Raw genomic sequence first — 27633 nt, forward strand, 5'->3', positions numbered from 1 at the left:
TTTTTTTTAATTTTTACAACTAACATTTCAATTCATGTAAAATCTCACATTTATGATAAGTCAGTACTGCATTGCTGATAAACATAACAAAATTTTCAGCAATATTGGTTGATAACTTAGCCATCAAAGAAGCTCTTCCCCATGAATATACTATAAACTGCTTAAGTATACCACTTAGAAATATTTTATTTCACCAAAGTACCCTATCATTTTATTTCTTCTTTCAACACACTGGCTGTATCCCACCGAGGCAGGGCTGCCCAAAAGGAAAAATGAAAGTTTCTCCTTTTACATTTAGTAATATACACAGGAGAAGGGGTTACTAGCCCCTTGCTCCCAGCATTTTAGTCGCCTCTTACAACACGCATAGCTTATTGAGGAAGAATTCTGTTCCACTTCCCTATGGAGATAAGAGGAAATAAACAAGGACAAGAACTAGTAAAAAAATAGAAGAAAACCTAGAGGGGTGGGTATATATATGCATGTACATGCAGGTGTAGTGTGATCTAAGTGTAAGTAGAAGTAACAAGACGTACCTGAAATCTTGCATGTTTATGAGACAGAAAAAAAGACACCAACAATCCTACCATCGTGTAAAACAATTACAGGCTTTAGTTTTACACTCATTTGGCAGGACGGTAGTACCTCCACTATTTTATTTATAAATTTTTATTTTATTACCCGGAATTGTGGTTATAATGATTGATAGGACTCGTGCAAGTATACAATAATGAAGCTGAGGAGGATAGATTAATACCACCAGTAGTATAAACAAAACACACTTAACCTGCTAAACCTGTATGTATCATTCAGTTGGAATGACATATATGGGTTTAATAGGTTAAGTGTGGAAAAACAGTTGGCAACCTAAAAGAAGGGACTGCTGCCTTGATGTCTGGTTTGTTGACATATTCCATAAAGATTAGTTTTCATCATATCTTCACTGTGAAAGAGGGAATTGTTACTGTGTTAAAACAAACTGAAAGCTATGTTTTAGACAAGATTATATAGTTTCAACAATTCCAAGTTTTGAAAGCTAGATTTAATATCCATTAGCTACATGTGCTGAGGTCAGGGTGTCCCATATTAACCAGACACACTACTATTTCAGAATATTTCAGCAAGCAGAAGCAACGTGGGCACAACAGCAGGAAGAACACGCCAAGGATGTTGTGCAAGAGACATTTATAAAAGAAAAATGCAAAAATTACTCAACTGACATCAATCAGTATGAGGTACTGCACACACTGCTGTATTTTCAGATTATTCTTTGATCATTGAGATTGAAACTGCTTTTTAATTTTCAGTTAATACAGGTTGGCAGACTAAAGAATGCATTTCTGTCCTGTATTTTGCTATACAAGCATGAAAGTAAAATAAAATGGATAGAGATGCACGAACCATTCCAGGGAGAGGGTGAGTATTGGAAGCAGCAAAAGGTAAATACATGCCATTACAATTGTGCTTCTTAAATTAGCAGTAATATTCGTGAGGAGCAAGTTAAAAGATCAGGTATAACTAAAACAGTTTTGGCTTATTTCCTTTTAGTGACCATTTGCAAAGCATAGTTAAGCTTAGTGATCAAGGATATATTAGACAACTAATGTTCTGTGACCATCTGTTCTTTTGCTCAACTACCACCTGTTGCCTTGCTTAGCAACATTTTATAGTACCTCGTTACTAATTTTCAAAAAGTCACTAAAAAACTTCTTGACTGATTTTCCCCAAAAATAAGAGCCATCTACACACCCACTAAAGAATCATATACAGGTGCCCTTCATTTTATGCATAACAGACAATTGAGTACCATTCATGGAATATTTAAGTCCTACACATTCTCAGTGATGATAGTTGAGGCTGTAGTTAAATATTTCTTGTTGCATAGTCATTCTGCTGCTTACATGCCTATGAGCTATGGTAACTAACCATTACATAAATGCTATATAGATTGTACCTATTCCACACAATTGCATATTGCTGCCACACTTACACACGATAGCTTTCATTCTGATCACTGCCGGAAGAAAAGAGGGAACATTAGTGTGAGGTCTATTGGATATGCAGTAGTATATTGAAATTGCATAAAGGGAGCCTCTCACAATATAGATCTTCACTATTTACGTTTTGCAAACTGCAATGATCTGATAAAAGAAGTTATGTTGCACATAGGAAATTTCTGGTATACTGGTAGAAGTGGATCAGTTGCATAGCTACATATATGCACACAAGAAACTTGCATAAAGTGAGGGATTACTGTGATGTGAAAAAAAAATTGATACAAAAACTGAGATTTCATTATTTTAAATCAGTACTCATTATTAGGTAGTAGGTTGGTAGACAGCAACTGCCAAGGGAGGTATTACCATCCAGCCAAATGAGTATAAAACGAAAGCCTGTAATTGTTTTACATGATGGTAGGATTGATAGTGTCTTTTTTATGTCTGAGAAACATGCAAGATTTCAGGTACGTCTTACTACTACTGTTTACACTTAGGTCACACTACACTCCTCTAGGCTTTATTCTATTCCTTACTAGTTCTTGTTCTTGTTTATTTCCTCTTATCTCCAAGGGAAAGTGGAACAGAATTCTTCCTCTGTAAGCCATGTATGTCATAAGAGGCGACTAACATGGCGGGAGCAATAGGCTAGTAACCCCTTCTCCTGTATTCATTACTAAAGTTAAAAAGTGAAACTTTTGTTTTTCTTTTTGAGCCGCCCTGCTTCGATGGGAAATGGCCGGTGCACTGAAAGAAAGATTCATTATAAACTTAACAAAAACTTAGATTTAAATTTCTTGACTCTAATGGTAGTCTACCTGAAGATGAATGACTACCCTTTCTTGAAATTAGTTGAGTTTTGAAAGTTTTTGAAGATTATGAACCTCTTGGTATATTTGACTGTCAGTATCCAGGAGAGTTTTGCTAGCTGCCTATCTATTTTTGATGTCCTTTTAGGCTCGACTCCTTCAGTGTCTTGTCTGTAGATCTGTTATTGACACCAGGGTCACTTTGCTTAGATTTTTGAACTTGGCTTCCTCAGATGAACTATTGATTTATATGCATTTTAGTTTTTTCTCTTAAAAATAATTATACTCGTAGCTCTTTTATTCACAGTGTTGAAGTAATGACCATTTTCCTCAGGCAAAGTTGAACCAAGTTGCAATGTCGAAGAACATCAAACATAGCACTCTTGTGAAGCAGTCGTTGGAACTTCAGAGTCTGGAAAAGCAGGTTAGTCATAAATTTTTGTTTACAATAAATAAAGAAAAGAATAATCAAGGTGTGGTATCTGTCCAGTTTTCTCTTGAAGATAGCCATGGGTCATTGGTAATTCCCCTCATGTATGATAGGCTGTTGAACAGTCTTGGACCCAAGACACTGTATTTTCTATTGGTGTGGGTAGTAGGATAAATTCAGTTATTCTTTTCTTCAGTTATTCTTTTTTCTTTGAATTAAGGCATACCTTATGGTGTGTTGATCAGTATATACTCTCAATATATGTATTCCTCTCAAATGTTAATCATTTCATTGTGTCCACCCTAGGTTAGTAATCAATTCTTCTCTACCAAACTTATTAAAGCCATATAGCATGAACTAATAGAATATTCAGTTCTCTTGTATTCATTGTAACTTGCCTAATGACCTTATGTACAAAATTACTGCACTGTTATTGCCTTATTAACCCTTTGACTGTCGCAAACCCTTTTCTGAAACTGTCATTCTATGTTGAAAAATTTTTGGGGAAAAAAAAAAAAAAAATTCTTACGAAATGATAGAGAATCTTTTCCTGATGGTAATGACACCAAAAGTATGAAATTTGGTCGAAAACTTACGGAATTACACTCCTGCAATATTAGTGGTCTCGGTGATATATATGCATCGGCAATTTCGCCGTCTTTGAGCCCCATTTTTGGCAAATTGCGTTGTTCCAGTTGACCAAACTCATAGCGGTTTCTTTAGAACTCCATTTTTTCTATCAATTGAGAACAAGAAACTGCCCATTTACCGATTTGAACTACCCAATAAAGTGGTCAGAAATTGGCAATTTGGCCAATTTCACGCAAATTAAAAAAGTTGCCAATTTCAAAATAGGGTCCAGAATAAACAATGTAGACATTCTTGGCACTAAAAAAAACAAATCCTCTGTTCATTAGTCATGTCTCTAGGCCCCTCTTATATTACTATTGCTTTCTATTTTGATTTTTTATTCATACAAAAAATAGAAGATTTACTGTTATGCAGACTACTGCATTATTGTAAAAATGGTATAAATAATATCAGTGCACTAGCGAAAGAATATCAGACTCCCCAGTTGACGTGTATTGGACATGTGGTGTGATTTGCTTACTCTTGAACATTGATAAAAATCGAACATTTCCGCTACTTTGAGCTCAATTTCAAGGTTGTTTTTATCGTGAAACTAATCAAAATCACCTCTGTTTCTGTAATATGTTTTCCATTTTATCACATGAGACCATGAAAACGAGAATACAACGATAAATACTATACGAAAATACACCTCAAAGTTGGCATTTTAATCCAAAAACATGGTCGGAGTTTTTTTTTTCTCATTATGCACCGAGTGCTGCAGGATTTTTTTTATATGGTGCACACTGACCACACAGACCCATTCTCTCACATGTGGGCCTACCAGCTTTCTCCTGCTTGATTTAAAGCCACTAGATTTTTTTTTTTTTTTTTTTTTTTTCCCCCAACAAGTCGGCCGTCTCCCACCGAGGCAGGGTGACCCAAAAAAGAAAGAAAATCCCCAAAAAGAAAATACTTTCATCATCATTCAACACTTTTTCACCACACTCACACATTATCACTGTTTTTGCAGAGGTGCTCAGAATACAACAGTTAGAAGCATACACATATAAAGATACACAACATATCCCTCCAAACTGCCAATATCCCAAACCCCTCCTTTAAAGTGCAGCCATTGTACTTCCCATTTCCAGGACTCAAGTCCGACTATATGAAAATAACCGGTTTCCCTGAATCCCTTCTATAAATATTACCCTGCTCACACTCCAACAGATCGTCAGGTCCCAAGTACCATTCATCTCCATTCACTCCTCTCTAACACGCTCACGCACGCTTGCTGGAAGTCCAAGCCCCTTGCCCACAAAACGTCCTTTACCCCCTCTCTCCAACCCTTTCGAGGACGACCCCTACCCCGCCTTCCTTCCCCTATAGATTTATATGCTTTCCATGTCATTCTACTTTGATCCATTCTCTCTAAATGACCAAACCACCTCAACAACCCCTCTTCTGCCCTGTGACTAATACTTTTATTAACTCCACACCTTTTCCTAATTTCCACACTCCGAATTTTCTGCATAATATTTACACCACACATTGCCCTTAAACAGGACATCTCCACTGCCTCCAACCGTCTCCTCACTGCTGCATTTACCACCCAAGCTTCACACCCATATAAGAGTGTTGGTACTACTATTCTTTCATACATTCCCTTCTTTGCCTCCATAGATAACGTTTTTTGACTCCACATATACCTCAATGCACCACTCACCTTTTTTCCCTCATCAATTCTATGATTAACCTCATCCTTCATAAATCCATCCACCAACACGTCAACTCCCAAGTATCTGAAAACATTCACTTCTTCCATACTCCTCCTCCCCAATTTGATATCCAATTTTTCTTTATCTAAATCATTTGACACCCTCATCACCTTACTCTTTTCTATGTTGACTTTCAACTTTCTACCTTTACACACATTCCCAAACTCATCCACTAACCTTTGCAATTTTTCTTTAGAATCTCCCATAAGCACAGTATCATCAGCAAAAAGTAACTGTGTCAATTCCCATTTTGAATTTGATTCCCCAAAATTTAATCCCACCCCTCTCCCGAACACCCTAGCATTTACTTCCTTTACAACCCCATCTATAAATATATTAAACAACCATGGTGACATTACACATCCCTGTCTAAGATCTACTTTTACCGGGAAGTAGTCTCCCTCTCTTCTACACATCCTAACCTGAGCCTCACTATCCTCATAAAAACTCTTTACAGCATTTAATAACTTACCACCTATTCCATATACTTGCAACATCTGCCACATTACTCCTCTATCCACTCTATCATATGCCTTTTCTAAATCCATAAATGCAATAAAAACTTCCCTACCTTTATCTAAATACTGTTCACATATATGCTTCAATGTAAACACTTGATCTACACATCCCCTACCCACTCTGAAACCTCCCTGCTCATCCGCAATCCTACATTCTGTCTTACCTCTAATTCTTTCAATTATAATCCTACCGTACACTTTTCCTGGTATACTCAGTAAACTTATTCCTCTATAATTTTTACAGTCTCTTTTGTCCCCTTTCCCTTTATATAAAGGGACTATACATGCTCTCCGCCAATCCTTAGGTACCTTCCCCTCTTTCATACATTTATTAAACAAAAGTACCAACCACTCCAACACTATATCGCCCCCTGCTTTTAACATTTCTGTCATGATCCCATCAGTTCCAGCTGCTTTACCCCCTTTCATTTTACGTAATGCCTCACGTACCTCCCCCACACTTACATTCTGCTCTTCTTCACTCTTAAAAGATGGTATACCTCCCTGACCAGTGCATGAAATTACTGCCTCTGTTTCTTCCTTAACATTTAAAAGTTCCTCAAAATATTCTCGCCATCTACCTAATACCTCCATCTCCCCATCTACTACCTCCCCTACTCTGTTTTTAACTGACAAATCCATACTTTCCCTAGGCTTTCTTAACTTGTTTAACTCACTCCAACTAGAATTATTGAGTATATATACGTCCGAAACACTGGCTCGTAAGACGTGTATATACAACCAAAACAGTCAAAGGGTTAATATTAGGCTAGTCTTAAGTTTGCCGAAATGCTCTACATATAAAGGGGCTTTTGGCATGTGTACCCAATTGTTATACTCCTTTGTACAAACATGTATCATGCTGAAATAAAATTATTATATTTATTATTCTCAGGCATTGTGTGACCCAGACTGGTTGAGCACTTTCCTATGATCATAATGGTAATGTATTATAAATTTCAGGTTAATAACTTGGAGAGCAAGCTGAATAACTACACACTCCCACCAGATATCATGCTGGCCGAGGTCAAGGTCCAGGAGGCACGCCAAGAATTAGCAAACTTGATGGACAAGTTGACTAGGTCTTGTAAATAGACCCTCATGCTGCTTTAATATTTTCTTTACACAAGAATATACAGTACTTTATTAACCAAGTAGGTAAAAATTATTTTTATAACTAATGAAATTTTGGCAGGAATAAAATACAAATATTTTGTACTGTATTCTTCTCCTTTTATGAAGTTTATATTCTTGGCTCAGGAAGCTTTTTGTTAGGGACTTTTATCATTTTGTTTTTTCAGGCGAGTGTTGGATTTTATATACTGTATTGTCCCTGTGTACTGAATAACCATACACAGTTTATAGTGCAATGGTATTTTTTGCTAGAGCTCTTTAAAATGAGAATTTTTTTTATATATATAATTAATCACTCTGAATTTTCATTCCTTACTGCAAAATCAAGTACAGAATACAGTAGCTGTTCTTGAAATTCTGTACTCCACCATATCCATGTTTAGTGTTCCTGAATATTGCCGTTCAGAGGGTCATTAGAATTGTCAAGTCTGCATTGCTGGCAAGACATCTGTTGTATAAATGGTGGTGAGTGTTTCCATTTTCAGTTCATCCTAACTTGGAAATAGCCAGTATGGTAAAAAAACAAAAAAAAATGCTAATTTCTCTTTCCAATTTCTCGAGTAAGTCGTCTTTGTTGAATTAATAGTAGAGCTTTTTTTCAAGTTGGACTTTTTCACCAGATGATCCAACAGTTAAAATAAAGATAAATGCTGAACCAGAAAGGATCATACTGGAATGCATTACTAATTCTTGTCACTTCTGCTCAAGTGACTAAATACATAACAGGAGTTCTGGCTCTTTCCACAGGTAGATAAATAACACGTGCAACATTAAGGTATCTTTGTTCAGAAAAGTTTTGCCTACAGGGTAGGCTTCTTTCAGTTGAATGCAGAGGCAGTGAAAGCAGTGATATAGAGACGATGTAATCAGTCCATCACCCTTGACTGACCACCTCAACTTTGAAGTGGTCAGTCCCTCAGCCTGGAGAAGAGTTCTGCTCCACAGTGTGGAACATTGTGAAGCTGAAGCATTCGGATAAAGACTTGTATACTGGCATGGGTGAGGCGTAAAAGATCTTGACAAGAGGTAAGGCCCATTAGTAGAAGCAAAAATGTAATAGAGAGGTATTATAGCAAGCCTGGGGGTAGGCGAAATGTTTTGGAATAAAGTTACCTTAATGTTGCAAGTCTAATATATCTACTTGTCAGTATTAATATACCATTCTTGTACTCACATTCAGACACTGCAATGGTATCTTGATACAGAGGACATCTTTGATAACTATATTGCCTGGCCACTAGTTAAAAGTGAGAGTAAGGAATGGAATACACACAGGAACTGTGGGCATGGAAGGTAGTTTACCTTGGAGCAAGGTTAGGCTTTCCTCATAACAGTTTCATTTGTCTAACTGCCATATGGAGGGAGACCCCACAGTGTGGCATATTTTCTCCTAAATTTATGATGTGCTCTAGGGTTTTCCTCTCGTGCGCCATGAAATTTGGCTCAAAATTTCAGTTATGTTGCTCAGATGTGTTATTCAAGATTCTGCTTTAATACTAAGCTTCATAAAAACCATTATAAATGACTGATTTTTTTTCAAGGAATCAGTAGGATTGGAACAGTTTGAATTCCACCCATTCATTGAAAAAGTTTAGTCATTTATTAGTTTTTCTGAAGCACTGACAATGACTTACAGGTACAAGAGCTAGATAAGATTGTATAGACTACTGGTGATTAGTATGTCCATAAAAATCTGGAGTTGATGCAGTGGCTGGGGTGCCTGTAGACATTTCCTGAAAAAAGGTCAAATTTCTTATCACCACACAGTGGTAAAATGTAGATTTAATACTTGGTCTCTGGTTCAAATCGTGGCATTTCCTTGATAAAACGCCTAACTAAATTTAAGCTGACAAAATATTTTGGATAAGATTAGGCAGCTAAATTATGCTGTAGTAGATGTATAGTATCTTTTAGGTCAGTTCAGCTTGTTTGATTCTTATAAAGGATAACATGCAGTATACTGTACATGTATATACCTAATTACCTTTCAGTCTTCTAGACTGTATGATACATTAATTGGGAGGCACTAAACCTGTATGTGGGAAAGCAGGCTAAGTAATCCAAGAAAACGAATTAGTGTGGGTTATTCCCACTGAAGTATTTTTTTTTTTTTTCATATCCTCAAAATGTGACCCATAAGTCTGTCAGTTCCTGGGTATTCATTTACTGTTTGGTGTTGGTTATCAGGTGTTAGAAGACTCCCATAATCCAGTCTTGCCCAGGCTTGATCCTGGGTACTTCATTTGCAAGCCAAACACTGTAGTACTTATTTCCCAATAAATGTTAATAAGGAAAGCAAATAAAAGACTATTTGCTACTTATTGTTTTGGTGACAAACATCTGAAGAGTTGAAAAAAGTGAAAATAAAAAGATATAAAAATTTAAAAATTTATTTCTATAGGTTAGTGAGGTATAGTTGTACACACAATTACCTATACAGTAATATATGATAAAGCTAGAGTTGTGCACAGTACTATTATACACACAATAAAAAGGGTAATAGTTATGAGCTGCTATAGTATTCCACAGCTACAGTTATAGCTGTGCACATCACTACACAATAGTTGTGCGCACTGCTATAATATTAAGCTATAGATGTGCACATAACTTACTATAAGATTATAACTATGTACATCACTATACAGTACAATAAAATTAGAGCTGTGCATATATCTATAATGTAACTATAAAATAAATTAAAACTGTACATGTCAACTACTTTAGTAAAGATCATATAATTCAATCAAGTTCATGTAAGTAAAGATAGGCTTTAAGGAAGAAGAAAGTTTGTGTGCTATCCTAATTCAACTGATGCATATTTCAAATTTACATAACGTGCAAGAATTCGGAAGTCTTGGTGCATAATACAAATAGAGCATCAATAATATATAATTTAGTTCAGAAAAAACTGAATAATCACATTGGTCTGAGAAATAATGTCACTACTATTTTTCCAGATGTCCTCCTGACACCTCTTCAAACTATTAAATTGTATAACAATACTTTTATAGCAGAAACAGTATTTCTCCTGTACATCTATCATATATTACTTTAAAGCTATTTTGGTTTCTGTTAGTGACCAGCTGCATGGTCCTCAGCCTTCCATTGTACTAAAGTTCTGCTGTATGAGCACATCATTTAAAATCTCCCTATTGATGTCACAAGGGTAATGTCAGCGACAATCAATAGAAGTGTTCTCATTAATGATAGCAAAATATACAATGTTCACACATGAAAGATTAGGAACCACTTTCATGAAATAAACCAGTCATAAAAAAAAAATTCTTTGAAGTTATGGTTTTCCTGTAAACCTCCATATTTTTTTTTTTTACCCTGTATCATAGTAGTCCTTAGCATCAAGAAATGGTTGTCAGTTCTTCCCCTCTGCATTGGATGAAGTCTTTTGACCATGGGTGGACTGTCATCGGGACACTGAACGTTCAATGTCTTCATCCATCCAGGTTTCACACAAGCTTCTAAAATCTTGAACAAAGTTGTATTGCTGAAATACAGTACATGATCTTACCGTGTGAAATAAATTTTTTTTATAAGTTTTGTATATATATTATTTCTGGCAAAACATGTTTCCCACAGTGGAAGCAAGGTTATAAAAATTGTTTTATCTAATCTTTCTTTAATGAACATTTGACTGCTGTCAAATGCAAGTAGTGAAACAACTGTGCTATATAAAATAAAGGATAACTGTAGAATTAATAAAGAGGATGTGAGAGTTTGGATAAGGAAAGTAAATGCCAATTTGAAAATTAACCCCCTCAAGGAAGGTTCCTTGATGTTGGTGAGGGGCTCTTGATTTAGGGAATTGAATCTGTGCTCCAGTTCCCCGAATTAAGCCTGAATGCCTTCCACATCCCCCCCCCCCAGGCGCTGTATAATCCTCCGGGTTTAGCGCTTCCCCCTTGATTATAATAACAATAATGTATAATCCTCCGGGTTTAGCGCTTCCCCTTGATTATAATAATAATTGAAAATTAACACTACATTTAGGTGTGTCCTCAACTATGAAAGAATATAGCAGATATATAATCACATCAGTACTCTAGTTCATTTAATAACTTTTCTGACTATTAAATTTTAAAACTTCGAAAAATTAATTTTGTAAGAGTATGGTATTCTACTTATAAAAACGTGTTGCGCAAAGTTTTTATGATAAAGAATGCTAGTGGTTTTAAAGTTATCAGTTAAATGCTAAAATAAAGATGTACTTAAACAATGTATTGTAGTGTGAAACGATATGATTTCTGAAAAGAATACAATTCATATTAGTATGACTGAGATGGGGTGTCATCAGTTTAATTAATGTAATGATAAAGTTGTGTAACTGGGAGAATATGGCACCTTCAGATATATTTAGCATGCATTCTAGGGTAATGATACTGGTTTACTAAAATGCAGTAATAATAATAACTTATTATAATCAAGGGGAGCGCTAAACCTGTAGGATTAACAGTAGTAGTAGTACGACCAAATTAAGCGCTAAACCTGAAAGGAACTCGACTGCAATACAGTATTTGCATTTAAATTGAAAGGCAAAGTAAGTTTTTGAGTTGCTCCTGTAGATCCACCAGTGCATTGGTCAAAGTTATGAAAGCTACATAAACTAGTGGTAGGACACACATGAATGGAACCTATCTAGATGGAACAAAGTTATTTTATGTACTGTACATCAATCATTAACATGGCATGGGAGTTTTTGATGCTGGTTATGAGCTCTTGATCCATGGAATTTGAGCTGTTCCCCTCCTTGGATTAAACCTGATCACCTCTCACTCCAAAGGCACTGTATGAGCCCTAAAGACTTATAGTACTTCACTGAGTAGCTTTTAACACTAACTTGCTTAATTAACAAACCTATGTAGCAAACTCATTAGAATTAGCAGTGATCAGTATCTTTTAAGTACCCAGTATAGTTTTATACCACTAACTTGCTTAGCTTACAAAATATGGAGGCCTGGTTACTGGGCCCATGCCTTTGTAATCTTTTAACTACTGCTGTACTAGGTATGGGGTGTACAAGAACATAAAAAACAGAGGAGCACTGCACTGCAGTAGACCTACTGGTCCATGCTAGGAAACACATTCACCATCCTTCTTGTCAGAAGTGTACTGACATCACAATACAGATGGCCCTCCCAACTGCAACATCCCCACAGTGCTGGCAATGTCCTCTTTCCTATCAGGACTAGTCCAGCCGACTGCTTTTCCTGAATCTCTTCCCACTCCACTTCCACACTCCAGCATGCCCATTAAAAACCAATTGTTCCCATTCACTCTGATCTAATATTCTCATGCAAGCTAGAGGTGTAATAATTGAATATATGATCACTAGAGGACCAGACCCAACTGTGGAAATCAGTCATACCCAAGAGTTGTATCTAGCTTGTATGATCTAGCTTCATTACTGTGTCAAACAAGTACCATTACATTAATGGACTTCTCTGCTTGAGCATACAGGTCTTCATCTTAATGCTTCTGCTTCAGATTCATTAATGCTGAGGGATACCACCACCTATTAAGGCTGAGGGGGCCTGATTGCCCCAAAACTACCTCGGCACTTCTTTTAACAAACCGGCCATTTCCCGCCGAAGTAGGGTGGCCCAAAAAGATAAAAAAGAATCTCTCGTTCCTAAGACCACGTTGGTAAACGAATTCGTCGCTAAGTGAGGAGCATACCATAATGGTAGTGGAAAAAAACCATACCCCCGGCCGGGATTGAACCCGCGGTCATAGAGTCTCAAAACTCCAGCCCGTCGCGTTAGCCACTAGACCAGCTAGCCACAATAAGATTCATTCAACTAGGTATATTTCTACACCATAGGAAGGTTAGCACAGGCACCACTGTGACCACAAATGCAAGTTTTTACAGACGAATCTCCAGCTAGCGTGGCCGTGACTAACTCTAGCTCAAGTCCCTTCACTGCCATCAACATGACTCAAGAAATCGTAATGACACGATTGCAAACAAACCATACCCCCGGCCGGGATTGAACCCACGGTCATAGAGTCTCAAAACTCCAGCTGGAGTTTTGTGGGATGTCTGAATGTGCGTGGATGTTGTGCAAATGATAAGAGAGAGATGATTGTGGATGTTATAAATGAGAAGAAGCTGGATGTCCTGGCTTTAAGTGAAACAAAGCTGAATGGGGTGGGAGAGTTTCAGTGGAGAGGAATAAATGGGATTAGGTCAGGGCTTTCAGAGTTAGAGCTAAAGGAGTACCAATAATGGCAGAAAAAGAGGGACTGTAAATGTATTAATTCAAGGATTATGTGGAGTAAAATAAAGGTTGGATGTGAAAAGTGGGTTATAGTAAGCGTATGTGCACCTGGAGAAGAGAGAAGTCTAGAGGAGAGAGAGAGATATTTTGGGAAATGTTGAGTAAATGCATGGGGAGTTTTGAACCATGTGTGAGAGTACTTGTGGTTGGGGATTTCAATGCTAAAGTGGGTAAAAATGTTGTGGAGGGAGTAGTAGGTAAATTTGGGGTGCCAGGGGTAAATGAAAATGGGGAGCCTTTAATTGAGCTATGTGTAGAAAGAGGTTTGGTAATAAGCAATACATATTTTATGAAAAAGAGGATAGATAAATATACAAGGTATGATATAGCACGTAATGAAAGTAGTCTGTTAGATTATGTATTGGTGGATAAAAGGTTGATGGGTAGGCTCCAGGATGTACACGTTTATAGAGGGGCAACTGATATATCAGATCATTATTTAGTTGTAGCTACAGTTAGAGTAAGAGGTAGATGGGGCAAGAGGAAAATGGCAACAACAAGTAAGGAGGAGGTGAAAGTGTGTAAACTAAAGAAGGACGAAGTTCAGGTGAGATATGAGCAACTATTGGCAGAAAGGTGGGCTGGTGCAAGTATGAGTAGTAGGGGGGTAGAAGAGGGTTGGAATAGTTTTAAAAATGCAGTATGTATTAGAATGTGAGGCAGAAGTTTGTGGTTATAGGAGGGTGGGTGCAGGAGGTGGAATGATGAAGTAAAGGGTGTGATAAAAGAGAAAAAGGTAGCTTATGAGAGGTTTTTACAAAGCAGAAGTGTTATAAGAAGAGTAGAGTATATGGAGAGTAAAAGAAAGGTGAAGAGAGTGGTGAGAGAGTGCAAAAGGAGAGCAGATGATAGAGTGGGAGAGGTACTGTCAAGAAATTTTAATGAAAATAAGAAAAAATTTTGGAGTGAGTTAAACAAGTTAAGAAAGCCCAGGGAATGAATGGATTTGTCAGTTAAAAACAGAGTAAGGGAGTTCGTAGATGAGGAGATGGAGGTATTGGGTAGATGGCGAGAATATTTTGAGGAACTTTTAAATGTCGACGAAGAAAGGGAGGCGGTAATTTCATGCACTGGCCAGGGAGGTATACCATCTTTTAGGAGTGAAGAAGAGCAGAATGTAAGTGTGTGGGAGGTGCGTGAGGCATTATGTAGAATTAAATGGGTAAAGCAGCTGGAACTGACGGCATCATGACAGAAATGTTAAAAGCGGGGGGATATAGAGTTGGAGTGGTTGGTATTTTTGTTTAATAAATGTATGAAAGAGGGGAAGGTACCTAGGGATTGGCAGAGAGCATGTATAGTCTCTTTATATAAAGGGAAGGGGGACAAAAGAGATTGTAAAAATTAGAGAGGAATAAGTTTACTGCGTATACCAGGAAAAATGTACAGTAGGGTTATCATTGAAAGAATTAGAGGTAAGACAGAATGTAGGATTGCGGATGAGCAAGGAGGTTTTAGAGTGGGTAGGGGATGTGTAGATCAAGTGTTTACATTGAAACATATATGTGAACAGTATTTAGATAAAGGTAGGGAAGTTTTTATTGCATTTATGGATTTAGAAAAGGCATATGATAGAGTGGATAGGGGAGCAATGTGGTAGATGCTGCAAGTATATAGAATAGGTGGTAAGTCACTATATGCTGTAAAGAGTTTTTATGAGGATAGTGAGGCTCAGGTTAGGGTGTGTAGAAGAGAGGGAGACTACTTCCCGGTAAAAGTAGGTCTTAGAGAGGGATGTGTAATGTCACCATGGTTATTTAATATATTTATAGATGGGGTTGTAAAAGAAGTAAATGATAGGGTGTTCAGGAGAGGGGTGGGATTAAATTATGGGGAATCAAATACAAAATGGCAATTGACACAGTTACTTTTTGCTGATGATACTGTGCTTGTGGGAGATTCTAAAGAAAAATTGCAAAGGTTAGTAAACGAGTTTGGGAGTGTGTGTAAAGGTAGAAAGTTTAAAGTGAACATAGAAAAGAGTAAGGTGGGTATCATAAAGAAAAACTGGATATCAAATTGGGGAGGAGGAGTATGGAAGAAGTGAATGTTTTCAGATATTTGGGAGTTGACGTGTTAGCGGATGGATTTATGAAGGATGAGGTTAATCATAGAATTGATGAAGGAAAAAAGGCGAGTGTTGCATCGAGATATATGTGGAGACAAAAAACATTATCTATGGAGGCAAAGAAGGGAATGTATGAAAGTATAGTAGTACCAACACTTATATGGGTGTGAAGCTTGGGTTGCCAATGCAGCAGCGAGGAGGCAGTTGGAGGCAGTGGAGATGTCCTGTCTAAGGGCGATGTGTGGTGTAAATATTATGCAGAAAATTCGGAGTGTGGAAATTAGGTGGTGTGGAGTTAATAAAAGTATTAGTCACAGGGCAGAAGAGGGGTTGTTGAGGTGGTTTGGTCATTTAGAGAGAATGGATCAAAGTAGAATGACATGGAGAGCGTATAAACCTGTAGGGGAAGGAAGGCGGGGTAGGGGGTCATCCTCGAAAAGGTTGGAGGGAGTGGGTAAAGGAGGTTTTGTGGGTGAGAGGCTTGAACTTCCAGCAAGCGTGCGTGAGCGTGTTAGATAGGAGTGAATGGAGATGAATGATATTTGGGACCTGATGAGCTGTGGGAGTGTGAGCAGGGTAATATTTCATGAAGGGATTCAGGGAAACCGGTTATTTTTATATAGCCATACTTGAGTCCTGGAAATGGGAAGTACAATGCCTGCACTTTAAAGGAGGGGTTTAGGATATTGGCAGTTTGGAGGGATATGTTGTGTATCTTTATATGTATATGCTTCTAAACTGTTGTAGTATTCTGTGCACTTCTGCAAAAACAGTGATTATGTGTGAGTGAGGTGAAAGTGTTGAATGATGATAAAACTATTTTCTTTTTGGAGATTTTCTTTCTTTTTGGGTCACCCTGCCTCTTTGGGAGACAACCGACTTGTTAAAAAAAAAATCAATGAATGGAAATGAAGGTTTCTCCCAGCACTTCTCTAGCCATCAATTTACACCAGTTACTCTTGACAAATCAAACCCTCATGAACATGATGATGACAATTAAATTCCATGGAAAACTGTTGAAAGCAAGCATCAAATTTCTAATTTCTGACAGAAAAATGGACAGACATGGATAAGGATGAGACATAATATAAACAAAAGACATTTGTTATGTTTTGAAATTAAATTTAATAAGGATGCCATATCTATGCAATTTAAGATCCAGGTCTCATCAAATGTCTTTAGCATTCAGGTTAATTATATGATGAACACTATGCATGTACAGTACCACAGTATGAATATCTTATAAAATTTTCCTACAGATAACTGTTAGAATACAAAGCAGATCACAAAACGTGGTACAGTACTGACCTTGACTGTTTGTATTGCCCGTACACCTCTGATTTCTCTCAGGACGAAAATAGTTTGGTTTGGAGTTAACGAGTTCTCGAAGTATTGGAGGAGACAAGAGGCTATAACACAAGCTCTCCCTAACCCACCCATGCAACTGAAATTAAATAAAAATTAACATTTTAAACACTTGATATGAATTCTGTTTTTTATATTAGTTCATATATCTAATGGGATTAAACCTTTTATCATAATACTTCATGAGCATACATTAATTTAACCCCTTCCATTGTCAGTCACGTAGATCTGCATTATTGATGCATGGGTCCCCTCACATAGAGCTGTCTTGAGTTCAGTTCACTTAGATAAGCTGAGAGCAGTAAATTTTGGCCTAAATATGAGAGAATGGGTCTATGCAGTGAATGTACACAGTGTAAAAGAATCCTACCCTACATGGTGCATGATGGGAAAACAAAACTCTGACCTGTTTGCTTTAAAATAGTGACTTTGAGGGGCATTTTCTAGGACAATTTTTGTGGCTTTATTGGATATTTCTTAGTTTTTTTTTTTTAGAATGCAAGACATACCACTGAAATAGAGATAATTTTGGTTAGTTCCAGTACCAAAAGTAGCTAGAAATCAGCCTCAAACTATTCGAAATACAATGGAACCTCAAATATCAAACTTTCTTCGTTCCAGACGGCTGTTCAAGTGCCATTACCAAACGAATTTATTCCCATCAGGAATAATGTAAATTAGATTAGTTAATTTCAGACCCTCAAAAATACACTTATAAAAGCACTTACAAAAATACACTTACATAATTGGTTGAGTTGGGAGCAGTTCGATATTTGAGGTTCAACTGTATTAGATTTTTGCCAATTTTCCTGAGGATGGGTAAGGCCTACACCCCTCCATCTGTTTTGTGGGCTATTACTAGGTCTAATTCAATTATTGGGATGCCATAAACCATGACCAATCATTCCTGGTTATACAGCCTTTCCTCACTTAGCGACATATGGTACTTGTTTACTGACCACTTGGACTTACAACCAGCTCTCCAACCAGTATGCAAACCTAAGTTTTGTATATCAGAACTGATTTCCTCTATTTTTATTATAGTATACAGTACATTACTGTGTAAACATTTAAAAATATACTAGAATGTTATAAATGGTGCAAAGGTGATGAAAAAAATCTAAAGAGGGTTGACACAAACCCACTACTAGTATAGTGTGCTCCTCACTTCTACTTTTAAGAACAGGGCCCCATTGTTAAGTGAGGAGAGGCTGTATTTTATTATCCGAGAAATAAGGTAAATCTTTGATTGTAATGATGAATTCAAAATGGAAGGAAAGTGCAATATAGGAGAGACCTGGGGGCATGATTAATGAACCTAGGAAATGTTTTAGTACCTGGAATGTTAAACGTTTATTGGAATTCTTTTGAATTTTGTGTAAATTTGGCCAAATTACCAAATTCTATTCACTTTATAGGGTAGTTTTGATAGTTGAATGGGCAGTTTCTTTTGCTTACTTGATAGGAAGGAAAGCATACCAGTGAAGTAGCTAAGAATTTGGTCAAATTGAGCAAAGGAAGTGGCTTGCAATAGGACTCAAAGTGGGTGAAATTGCTGATGTGTAAATTGCACCCTGACTGCTAACTTTGCACTTGTGTAATTCTAAGTTTTTCATCAAATTTCGTACTTTTGGTGTCATTATTGTTTTCAGAAAAAAAATATTTCATTTTTTTTGTTTAAATGTGGACACTGTAAGCACTTTTAATTTTGAGGCTCTGGACTGTGAAGGGTTTAAAATAATGCTGAAATATAAAGTTTTAGGCTTCATTTTAAAAAAAATAATTACCGTTCCTCCAAAAACATGGTATACGTGTAGTACTTACTGAATGAGAACCTTTCGATTTTCCTCTAATGCCTGGCGAACTGTATCAATGATTTTCATTACATTTTCAACTGAAGGGACTGTGCCATCAGGAAATGGATAGTGGTGGAGCCGCATTCCTCTCATCTCGTATTCTGCTATCAAATTTGGCACTCTGTATTTTCGCAATTCACCTTTTGTAACGAGCATCACCACATCAGAAATGCCCAAATTCTCTATCTTATCTGAAAATTAAAAATGTATGAAAATAGGAACAGCATTCACTCACTAAAAATTCTTTTACCTATGAATGATTAGAAATTCAACAATATGAATAATTCCCATGGTGGAATTAGGTAAGAATATTGTGAAAAAAAAGAGTAACAACCAACTGTTTAATCTAATAATAATTATGGTCTTTGAATGGCCCAGAGCTGGAATAATACTTTTACTAATAAACTCTAACCTTAGCCCTTCATATTTTCATTCTCTAGTGTAGGTCCCCCACTCAATATTGACTTGAATAGCAGCTAAGCAGTGCAACAACCATCAATTTTATTGTATCATTAGACATTCTAAAATTACAGTACTGTATTATGATTTACCAAGTCTTAATTTCCACCACTACTCAGATATTTGAAGGTTATTATAGAGTTCGCATTCTAAGGTTTAGCAGTATTGTAGTACGAATTCTCTTAGCTTTGTGATATTATGAACCAACACAATGTTAATGTTAAGAATTAATCTAAGTCTGCCCGAAATGCCTAGCTATGCTAGGTGTCCTAGTGGCCCCCTCTGTAATTAGTATTTTCTTTCTTTCAACACACCGGCCGTATCCCACCGAGGCGGGGTGGCCCAAAAGGAAAAACGAAAGTTTCTCCTTTTACATTTAGTAATATATACAGGAGAAGAGGTTACTAGCCCCTTGCTCCCGGCATTTTAGTTGCCTCTTACAACACGCATGGCTTACGGAGGAAGAATTCTGTTCCACTTCCCCATGGAGATAAGAGGAAATAAACAAGAATAAGAACTAGAAAGAAAATAGAAGAAAACCCAGAGGGGTGTGTATATATGTGCTTGTACATGTATGTGTAGTGTGACCTAAGTGTAAGTAGAAGTAGCAAGACGTACCTGAAATCTTGCATGTTCATGAGACAGAAAAAAGGACACCAGCAATCCTACCATCATGTAAAACAATTACAGGCTTTCGTTTTACACTCACCTGGCAGGATGGTAGTACCTCCCTGGGCGGTTGCTGTCTACCAACCTACTACCTAGTATTAGTATTAGTATTTTATAACATGTAAACCACACAATACCCAAAACCTGTAAACCCCACATTGTAACCCTTATAGAGAATAAACTTAAATTGAATTGAATTGAGTGAAAGATGCCAAGCCTCTCATTTACATTTATGTTTGTATAGTACTGTATACTGTGGCTAAAAATCTTACGGTGCTGGAAAACATGATTTGCACAACTTACTTAAATCCATATGCAGGTTTTGATTTATATTTCTGAAGCGACAGCCTGGAAGACCACTGAGTGCAACACTCTGTGGACAGCCCATGAATGACATGTCCAACCTACAAGATCAAAATTTTAATAAGTACAGTACATGTAATATTTTATGACATAAGGAAAACTGGGATAATATACTACATGTACAATATTCAAACACAGAGTTTTCTCTATTATTTAACAAAAATGAGGTGCAAAATACTACCATATAGTATTAATACTGGGCAACTAATACTGAGTTGGTAATAATATGAACAATTTCATATAATATTTATGGCAGACACCATCTGAGATGATCCTATAGTATATTAAATCACTCAAGTTGATTTCATCAAACTATTTTATAATAACGAACTGCACTCCTTTATGGTTAACATCTAGAATATAAAGAAATTGCACAAAAAACATAAATCTTAAATAATTATCATATTAACTTTCTGGGCTTGCATTTTCAACTTGAGATTATCTAGCACATCACTTGGTATTAGGGAATTGGTATACTATATTAGTACATTTGGTACTACATTTATTCATCACTGCAGAAAATCTTGAAAATAAATATGACCTTTCCTTGAAGAACATAAAATCATTTCTAAGAAATAACCACCAAAGGGCTATAATACTTAACCTTAAACTGTATATCACTTATATTTATGGCTGTGTAGGGCCCTGTTTACCATGTGAATTTACAAACCATGTTACAGAAAAGCATGCGAAAATTACAGAAAAGCAGAGCATAGAGGCAGTGGTACTATCCCAAGAAGAAACAGTGTAAGGATTGATTTCTACAGAAAACAATATGATGAAACTATTGTTCTAGTGTTTCAAGTTCATATGAAGAGACAATTTAAAGTTACCTGGAAACAAAAGGTAGAAAAAAATGTAAGCAAGTCAAATTCACGTGTATCCTACTTTCTGGTAATACCAGTACGTACTCAATAACATTAATACTGGAGTGATAATAGTTAAAAACTTGACTTACCAGTCTACCTTCAGTGTCTGTATTGAAGCCTGACTCGACTCATCATCCGAGTCTGATGAGTCGAACATTTTGTTCTGGAAGTACCAAGTAAAGATACATCAACACCTACCACTGAATTTAAAGTTTCTTTAATTATTTTTTCAGTATTCCCTTAACTGTCATGCCTGGTAATACTGTACAGGCATACCTCAGTAATACGGCGCTTGCTTTAGAGCATTTTGCAAATATGACGCTTTTCAATTATATTCGTGTTTATCATTTTTGATGCTTGCCTTACTCTTAAGTTGGTTTTCAGCAATTTAGAATTTTTTTTATTTATTATTTTTACTTTTGCATTTCTTTAGGCCTAGTGTTATTGTGCACTTAATGATGTTAGTGTAAACATGTTTTTAGGGTTTTATATATGCATTGGCAAGTGAAAAAAGAGGCTGTGATTTGCTTCAAGATGATATTTGCTCTTTATGGTGGCAGTCTGGAACCTAACCTGCCATATTAGTGAGACATGTCTGTACTTAGGTTTTGCATAATTAAATCATTAGTCTGTTCGGTTAAAACTTATCAATTGCACTTGGGACATTAAAACAGATTACTAGATGGTTATGCTAGATCATTAGGAAATGTAAGATAATTTAGCAGACTGGTGTACCTTATGATACCCAACAGGGAGCTCTCTGATTTTTTTAGACATTCATCATGTTGATACCACACTGTAAATCATTTAAATTGTATTTTGGGGATGTAGATAATGTTGAACATGTGTCTAATTTATCAAACTATTTTACTAATTATTATTTTCTAAAGAAATCTCTGGTCTTTCAATTAACCCCTACATTGATCAACTTAATTCTATGATTCATGTGTAATATGAATAATTGGAAAAATAGTGGAGGAAACAATTGGCCACCAGAGCAACATATGGGACTACAATACAAGTACTACATACAGTGGAACCTCGGTATACGACCAGCTCCCTACTCGAACAAAGCTCAGCACTCGACCAAACAAATATGACCTGACAGAACTTCGCTGTGAACTATTTTGTCTCTTGGCATCTTTTGGTGTTTTTTTTTTGTATCATTTGTATAAACAAGTCACCATGGGGCCTACGACAATTAGTGATAACAGCCAACCCAACAGAAAATTGGTTGGGGTGAACTTGTTTGATACTCAAACGGAGTGTCACTCGAACAGCCTTCTGGAATGAATTACGGTCGCATACCAAGGTTCCACTGTAGTTGGCCACATTTCAAGTCTCTCTAACTACACGTACATTAATAAGGCTGCAACTTACCCAAGTTATTGATATGGGATTATTTGTCCGAAATGCTCTGCATAAACAAGGGCTTTCAACATGCAATTCAATATCACCCATTTCTGCGTAAGCATCGTATAATGTTGATATAAACTTGTATTTGTATTTTAACAAATCTACTATATAGCTGCCAGACTTTATAACTTATATGTCTCCTTCTCAAGATTAGTGTAGCTTTAATTTTTACCCAGTGTTACCTGTCTTATAGCTGGATTAAGTGTATGATTAATTAGTTATGGTAGAGTGACCTCTTTATTTAAGGGGCTAATATGGGGAAGGGGGTGTCCATTAAAGCCACTGTCCATTAAATCCAAATGAGAAATATTTTTACACGATTGTAACAGTCACAGACAATTCTAGATTTCACAAACTTCGTGTATTGCTTCTGAATATTCTCAGCCCAAGGTTTTGTCCATTAAATCTGAAAACCATTAAATTGCGGTCCGTTAAATTAAGGTTTCCTATAACCAAGTCAGGAAACAGAAGCTGTGGCTTACACATTCCCAGGTACTGCTAGCTTAATTATTACAGTCATAGAAAGAGCTAATGTTGTGTGGCTCATTCAGCACTACATGTAAAAATATGTCAAGAAGGAAAATGGCAAAAAAAGAGCGAAAAGGAAAGGGGGGCCACAGTCTGTGTAGCAAATAAATAATAGTTAAGAAATCATACAGAGGATCCACATTAAAGGTCAGAAAAACACAGACACATCAGGGCAGTGAAGAAGGTCTCTCAAGTGAAGTCAACTTGTCCGATGTCTGTATTAAAGCCATATAGCATGACCTAATACTCCAGTCTCTTGTTGCAGACGATGCAACATCCCCCCAGTGAAAAGCAGGGGTACCACTAGCACGTTAAGACAACACAATAAGTGTCAGGGGTCCAAGACTGTTCAACTGCCTCCCAGCATACATAAGGGGGATTACCAATAGACCCCTGGCTGTCTTCAAGCAGGCACTGGACGAGCACCTAAAGTCGGTACCTGATCAGTCGGGCTGTGGTTCGTACGTTGGATTCCATGCAGCCAGCAATAACAGCCTGGTTGATCAGGCCCTGATCCACCATGAGGCCTGGTCACAGACTGAGCTGCGGGGGCGTTGACCCCCGGAACTCTCTCCAGGTAAACTGTTATTGCTTTATTAATCTTAATTTAATTCTAAGTTTGCCTGAACTGCTCTGCATATAAAGGGGCTTTTGGCATGTTCATCCAACTATTATATTTCTTTGTACAAATATGTATCGTGCCAAAATAAAATATTATTATTACGATGACAGTCCACTGGACTGTCACAAAGATCTCTAATGATGCAGTGCAAAGTGCTATTACCTAGTTTGAAGCCCAGCTGTCAGTGTGATCTCCCATCCACGTACTAACCATGTTCAATAGTGCACAATCTAATTGACCAAATCTTGTTAAAAATTACCTTGGGTGACTTTGTAATTACAATAAAAAAATACAAATACAACCCACATTTGTAAAGTACTGTATGTAATACAGAAGGCTTTATATTATGTAAATTATCAAGGAGGAATCCCTGAACATGCCATAGGGTCCTTCTGCACATGAGGGATGGTAAACAACAAGGTTTGACCCAAGGAAGGGGAGGCCAGGTCACATCTTTGGATCAGGACCACCCTTTTCCCTCAGACATCAAGGCACCTTCCTGGCTGAGAGGAAAAGGAGGCTTTTAGGTTAAATCCAAGGGGAACACAGGTCCAATTGGTCACCAGCATCAAGGAACCTACAATGATGGTTGCCTATCTACTACACAAGGGTCATTTAAGGCTGACCAGTAACCTTTTTACCACCAGTCATAATAATATCTTTATTTACTACAAGTACATGTACATACAAGGTATACAGGCCTAGCTGACATCAATAACATACAGTGAAACCTCGGTTTTCGTGATTAATTCGTTCTAAAAAGTCTGACGAAAACCAAATTGCACAAAAACTGAAGCAATATTTTCCGTAAGAAATAATGTAAATCCAATTAATCTGTTCCAGACACCCAAAAATATTAATAAAAAATACATTTTATAGAGAATAATTATAGTTTTACACACAGAAAACAATGAGAAAAAAAATATAAATGACTAATGAAATGGATAAATGAACATTCAACATCACTTTTACCTTTATTGAAGACTTGTTGGCATATGGAAGATGGCGAGGAGGGGAGAGGTTGGCGGAGAGGTTATTGTTTGGAAGGGGAATCCCCCTCCATAAGGACTTCAGGTATCAAGGCCCTATCCAGGGTTACTTCCCTCCTTTTTCTTTTACTGGCGAGATCAGCCATGTGTACACCACTTTCATACTTTGCTACGAGTTCTTTTTTGAATTCTATCATGTTTCTCACCTTCTTCATCAAAGGGCTGACACTCGGAACTTTCTTTGGCCCCATGGTGGCTTATTTAGCAGTCACGGGCAGGTGGACATGGGCAGGCAGGTGCATTTGGTATGGCAGACCATTGTCAACTCTACAAAAACTGAGCGGATGAACGAAAATTGTGACAAAATTTAGACGAAAAAAGTTGCCAAAAACCGAATCCTACGAAAACCAGAACATACCAAAACCGAGATTCCACTGTACGTACTGCTGTATAGAAATCTGCTTGTTATGCAGAGCATTTTGGGCAAATTAGGTCAGTGTTGTCCCAGGATGCAACCCACACCAGTTGACTAACACCTAGATACCCATTATACCGATGGGTGAACATAGACAACAAGTGTAAAGAAACACTTCCAATGTTTCTACCTTCAAAAGGGTCATGGAGTGCTGAAAGCTATTATTTATATCCTAGTGTCCCTTAAGGAATATTTACATCTTAGTCTCCCTTAAGGAATATTTACATCCTATTCTCCCTTAAGGGATATTATTTATGTATCCTCCCTTGAGGGATATTATATCCTATCCTCCCTTGAGGAATATTTATATCCCATCCTCCCTTGAGGAATATTTATATCCCATCCTCCCTTGAGGAATATTTATATCCCATCCTCCCTTGAGGAATATTTATATCCCATCCTCCCTTGAGGAATATTATTTATATCCCATCCTTCCTTGAGGAATATTATTTATATCCCATCCTCCCTTGAGGAATATTATTTATATCCTATCCTCCCTTGAGGAATATTATTTATATCCTATCCTCCTTTGAGGAATATTATTTATATCCTATCCTCCCTTGAGGAATATTATTTATATCCTATCCTCCCTTGAGGAATATTATTTATATCCTATCCTCCCTTGAGGAATATTATTTATATCCTATCCTCCCTTGAGGAATATTATTTATATCCTATCCTCCCTTGAGGAATATTATTTATATCCTATCCTCCCTTGAGGAATATTATTTATATCCTATCCTCCCTTGAGGAATATTATTTATATCCTATCCTCCCTTGAGGAATATTATTTATATCCTATCCTCCCTTGAGGAATATTATTTATATCCTATCCTCCCTTGAGGAATATTATTTATATCCTATCCTCCCTTGAGGAATATTATTTATATCCTATCCTCCCTTGAGGAATATTATTTATATCCTATCCTCCCTTGAGGAATATTATTTATATCCTATCCTCCCTTGAGGAATATTATTTATATCCTATCCTCCCTTGAGGAATATTATTTATATCCTATCCTCCCTTGAGGAATATTATTTATATCCTATCCTCCCTTGAGGAATATTTATATCCTATCCTCCCTTGAGGATTATTATTTATATCCTATCCTCCCTTGAGGAATATTATTTATATCCTATCCTCCCTTGAGGAATATTATTTATATCCTATCCTCCCTTGAGGAATATTATTTATATCCTATCCTCCCTTGAGGAATATTATTTATATCCTATCCTCCCTTGAGGAATATTATTTATATCCTATCCTCCCTTGAGGAATATTATTTATATCCTATCCTCCCTTGAGGAATATTATTTATATCCTATCCTCCCTTGAGGAATATTATTTATATCCTATCCTCCCTTGAGGAATATTTATATCCTATCCTCCCTTGAGGAATATTATTTATATCCTATCCTCCCTTGAGGAATATTATTTATATCCTATCCTTCCTTGGGGAATATTTATATCCTATCCTCCCTTGAGGAATATTATTTATATCCTATCCTCCCTTGAGGAATATTATTTATATCCTATCCTTCCTTGAGGAATATTTATATCCTATCCTCCCTTGAGGAATATTATTTATATCATATCCTTCCTTGAGGAATATTTATATCCTATCCTCCCTTGAGGAATATTATTTATATCCCATCCTCCCTTGAGGAATATTATTTATATCTTAACCTCCCTTGAGGAATATTATATAATTAACTGCTAATGAGGTAGCCAGCTGCCATACACATCACCACCATCAATATCATACAATTCCTGGCCTTCATCTCAGCAGTCAACCTCACCTTAACTCCCGCTAATAATAATTTAATACAGGCTGCAAATAAGAAGATATAATAATAATATATTATCTCCTTTATAGTATAATAATAAGGAATTAACAGGACCCCAATGGAAATAAGTCAGTCTGACTTTTTTGGGTTATCCCAGGTTTTCTACACATATATTGTTATGTATGATAATTTATGTAACTATATTTGTGTATACCTAAATAAACTTATTAAGATACTAGTCACAGTACTTACATTTTCAAGGGAGCTTGATGACCACTGGAGGTAGCTGTCAAAACCAGCTGATTGCTAGTGATGTCACAGGTCTTCTGTAGTTACCCATCCAGAGAACACCCAGTGCTAGGGTAAACTCACTCAAATATAAGTTTCTTTTTAAGTAAGTAAGTAAGCAAGTAAGTTTATTCAGGTATACACAAATAGCTACATAGATTATCATACATAGCAGCATATGTGTAGAGAACCTGGGATAACCCAAAAAAGTCAGACAGAGTGATTTATTTCCATTGGGGTCCTTATTTATTAGAATATTAAGTTTATTCAGGTGCAGGTATATAAATACAGTTACATAAATTATCATAATAGCAGCATATGTGTAGGTTACCTAGGATGAACATCC

General features: G+C 36.7%; 2 protein-coding genes across 8 annotated transcripts in view; one reads left to right on the forward strand and one right to left on the reverse strand.

The window, feature by feature from the left end:
* LOC128694458 (HAUS augmin-like complex subunit 1) overlaps positions 1-10131 on the forward strand; it is a 28583-nt gene extending 18452 nt beyond the window's left edge. For all 6 annotated transcript variants that reach the window (XM_070097894.1, XM_070097895.1, XM_070097896.1 and 3 more), the window contains 3 exons: positions 1112-1235; positions 3141-3230; positions 7069-10131. In XM_070097894.1, the coding sequence (XP_069953995.1) occupies positions 1112-1235; positions 3141-3230; positions 7069-7200 (346 nt within the window). In that variant the 3' untranslated portion in view covers positions 7201-10131. The remainder of the gene's footprint in view (positions 1-1111; positions 1236-3140; positions 3231-7068) is intronic.
* A 386-nt stretch (positions 10132-10517) lies between these two features.
* LOC128694461 (cyclin-dependent kinase inhibitor 3) lies at positions 10518-27369 on the reverse strand. 2 transcript variants are annotated; one of them, XM_053784596.2, is made up of 6 exons: positions 27252-27369; positions 21271-21344; positions 20253-20353; positions 18790-19012; positions 16909-17044; positions 10518-10741 (listed from the first exon to the last, which is right to left on the reverse strand). In XM_053784596.2, the coding sequence occupies exons 2-6, from the start codon at positions 21336-21338 to the stop codon at positions 10661-10663; spliced, it is 609 nt and encodes a 202-aa protein (XP_053640571.1). In that variant the 5' UTR covers positions 21339-21344; positions 27252-27369; the 3' UTR covers positions 10518-10660. The 2 variants fall into 2 exon arrangements, with proteins under 2 accessions (XP_053640571.1, XP_053640572.2); XM_053784597.2 differs by lacking the exon at positions 27252-27369 and adding an exon at positions 22562-22644.
* Between the last annotated feature and the right edge of the window lie 264 nt (positions 27370-27633).

This window comes from Cherax quadricarinatus, chromosome 60 (assembly GCF_038502225.1).
Source record: "Cherax quadricarinatus isolate ZL_2023a chromosome 60, ASM3850222v1, whole genome shotgun sequence".
Classification (NCBI taxonomy): domain Eukaryota; kingdom Metazoa; phylum Arthropoda; class Malacostraca; order Decapoda; family Parastacidae; genus Cherax; species Cherax quadricarinatus.

What these genes read in the sequence shown, in the direction of transcription:
- LOC128694461 (XM_053784597.2), bottom strand. Translation starts at nt 22,642, where the DNA reads ATGGGTGATATTGAATTGCATGTTGAAAGCCCTTGTTTATGCAGAGCA. An exon ending in ATCCCATATCAATAACTTGG is followed by an intron (nt 21,345 to 22,561) that starts GTAAGTTGCAGC and finishes TGGTACTTCCAG; the next exon opens with AACAAAATGTTCGACTCATC. An exon ending in AAACCTGCATATGGATTTAA is followed by an intron (nt 19,013 to 20,252) that starts GTAAGTTGTGCA and finishes TTTAATTTTCAG; the next exon opens with ATAAGATAGAGAATTTGGGC.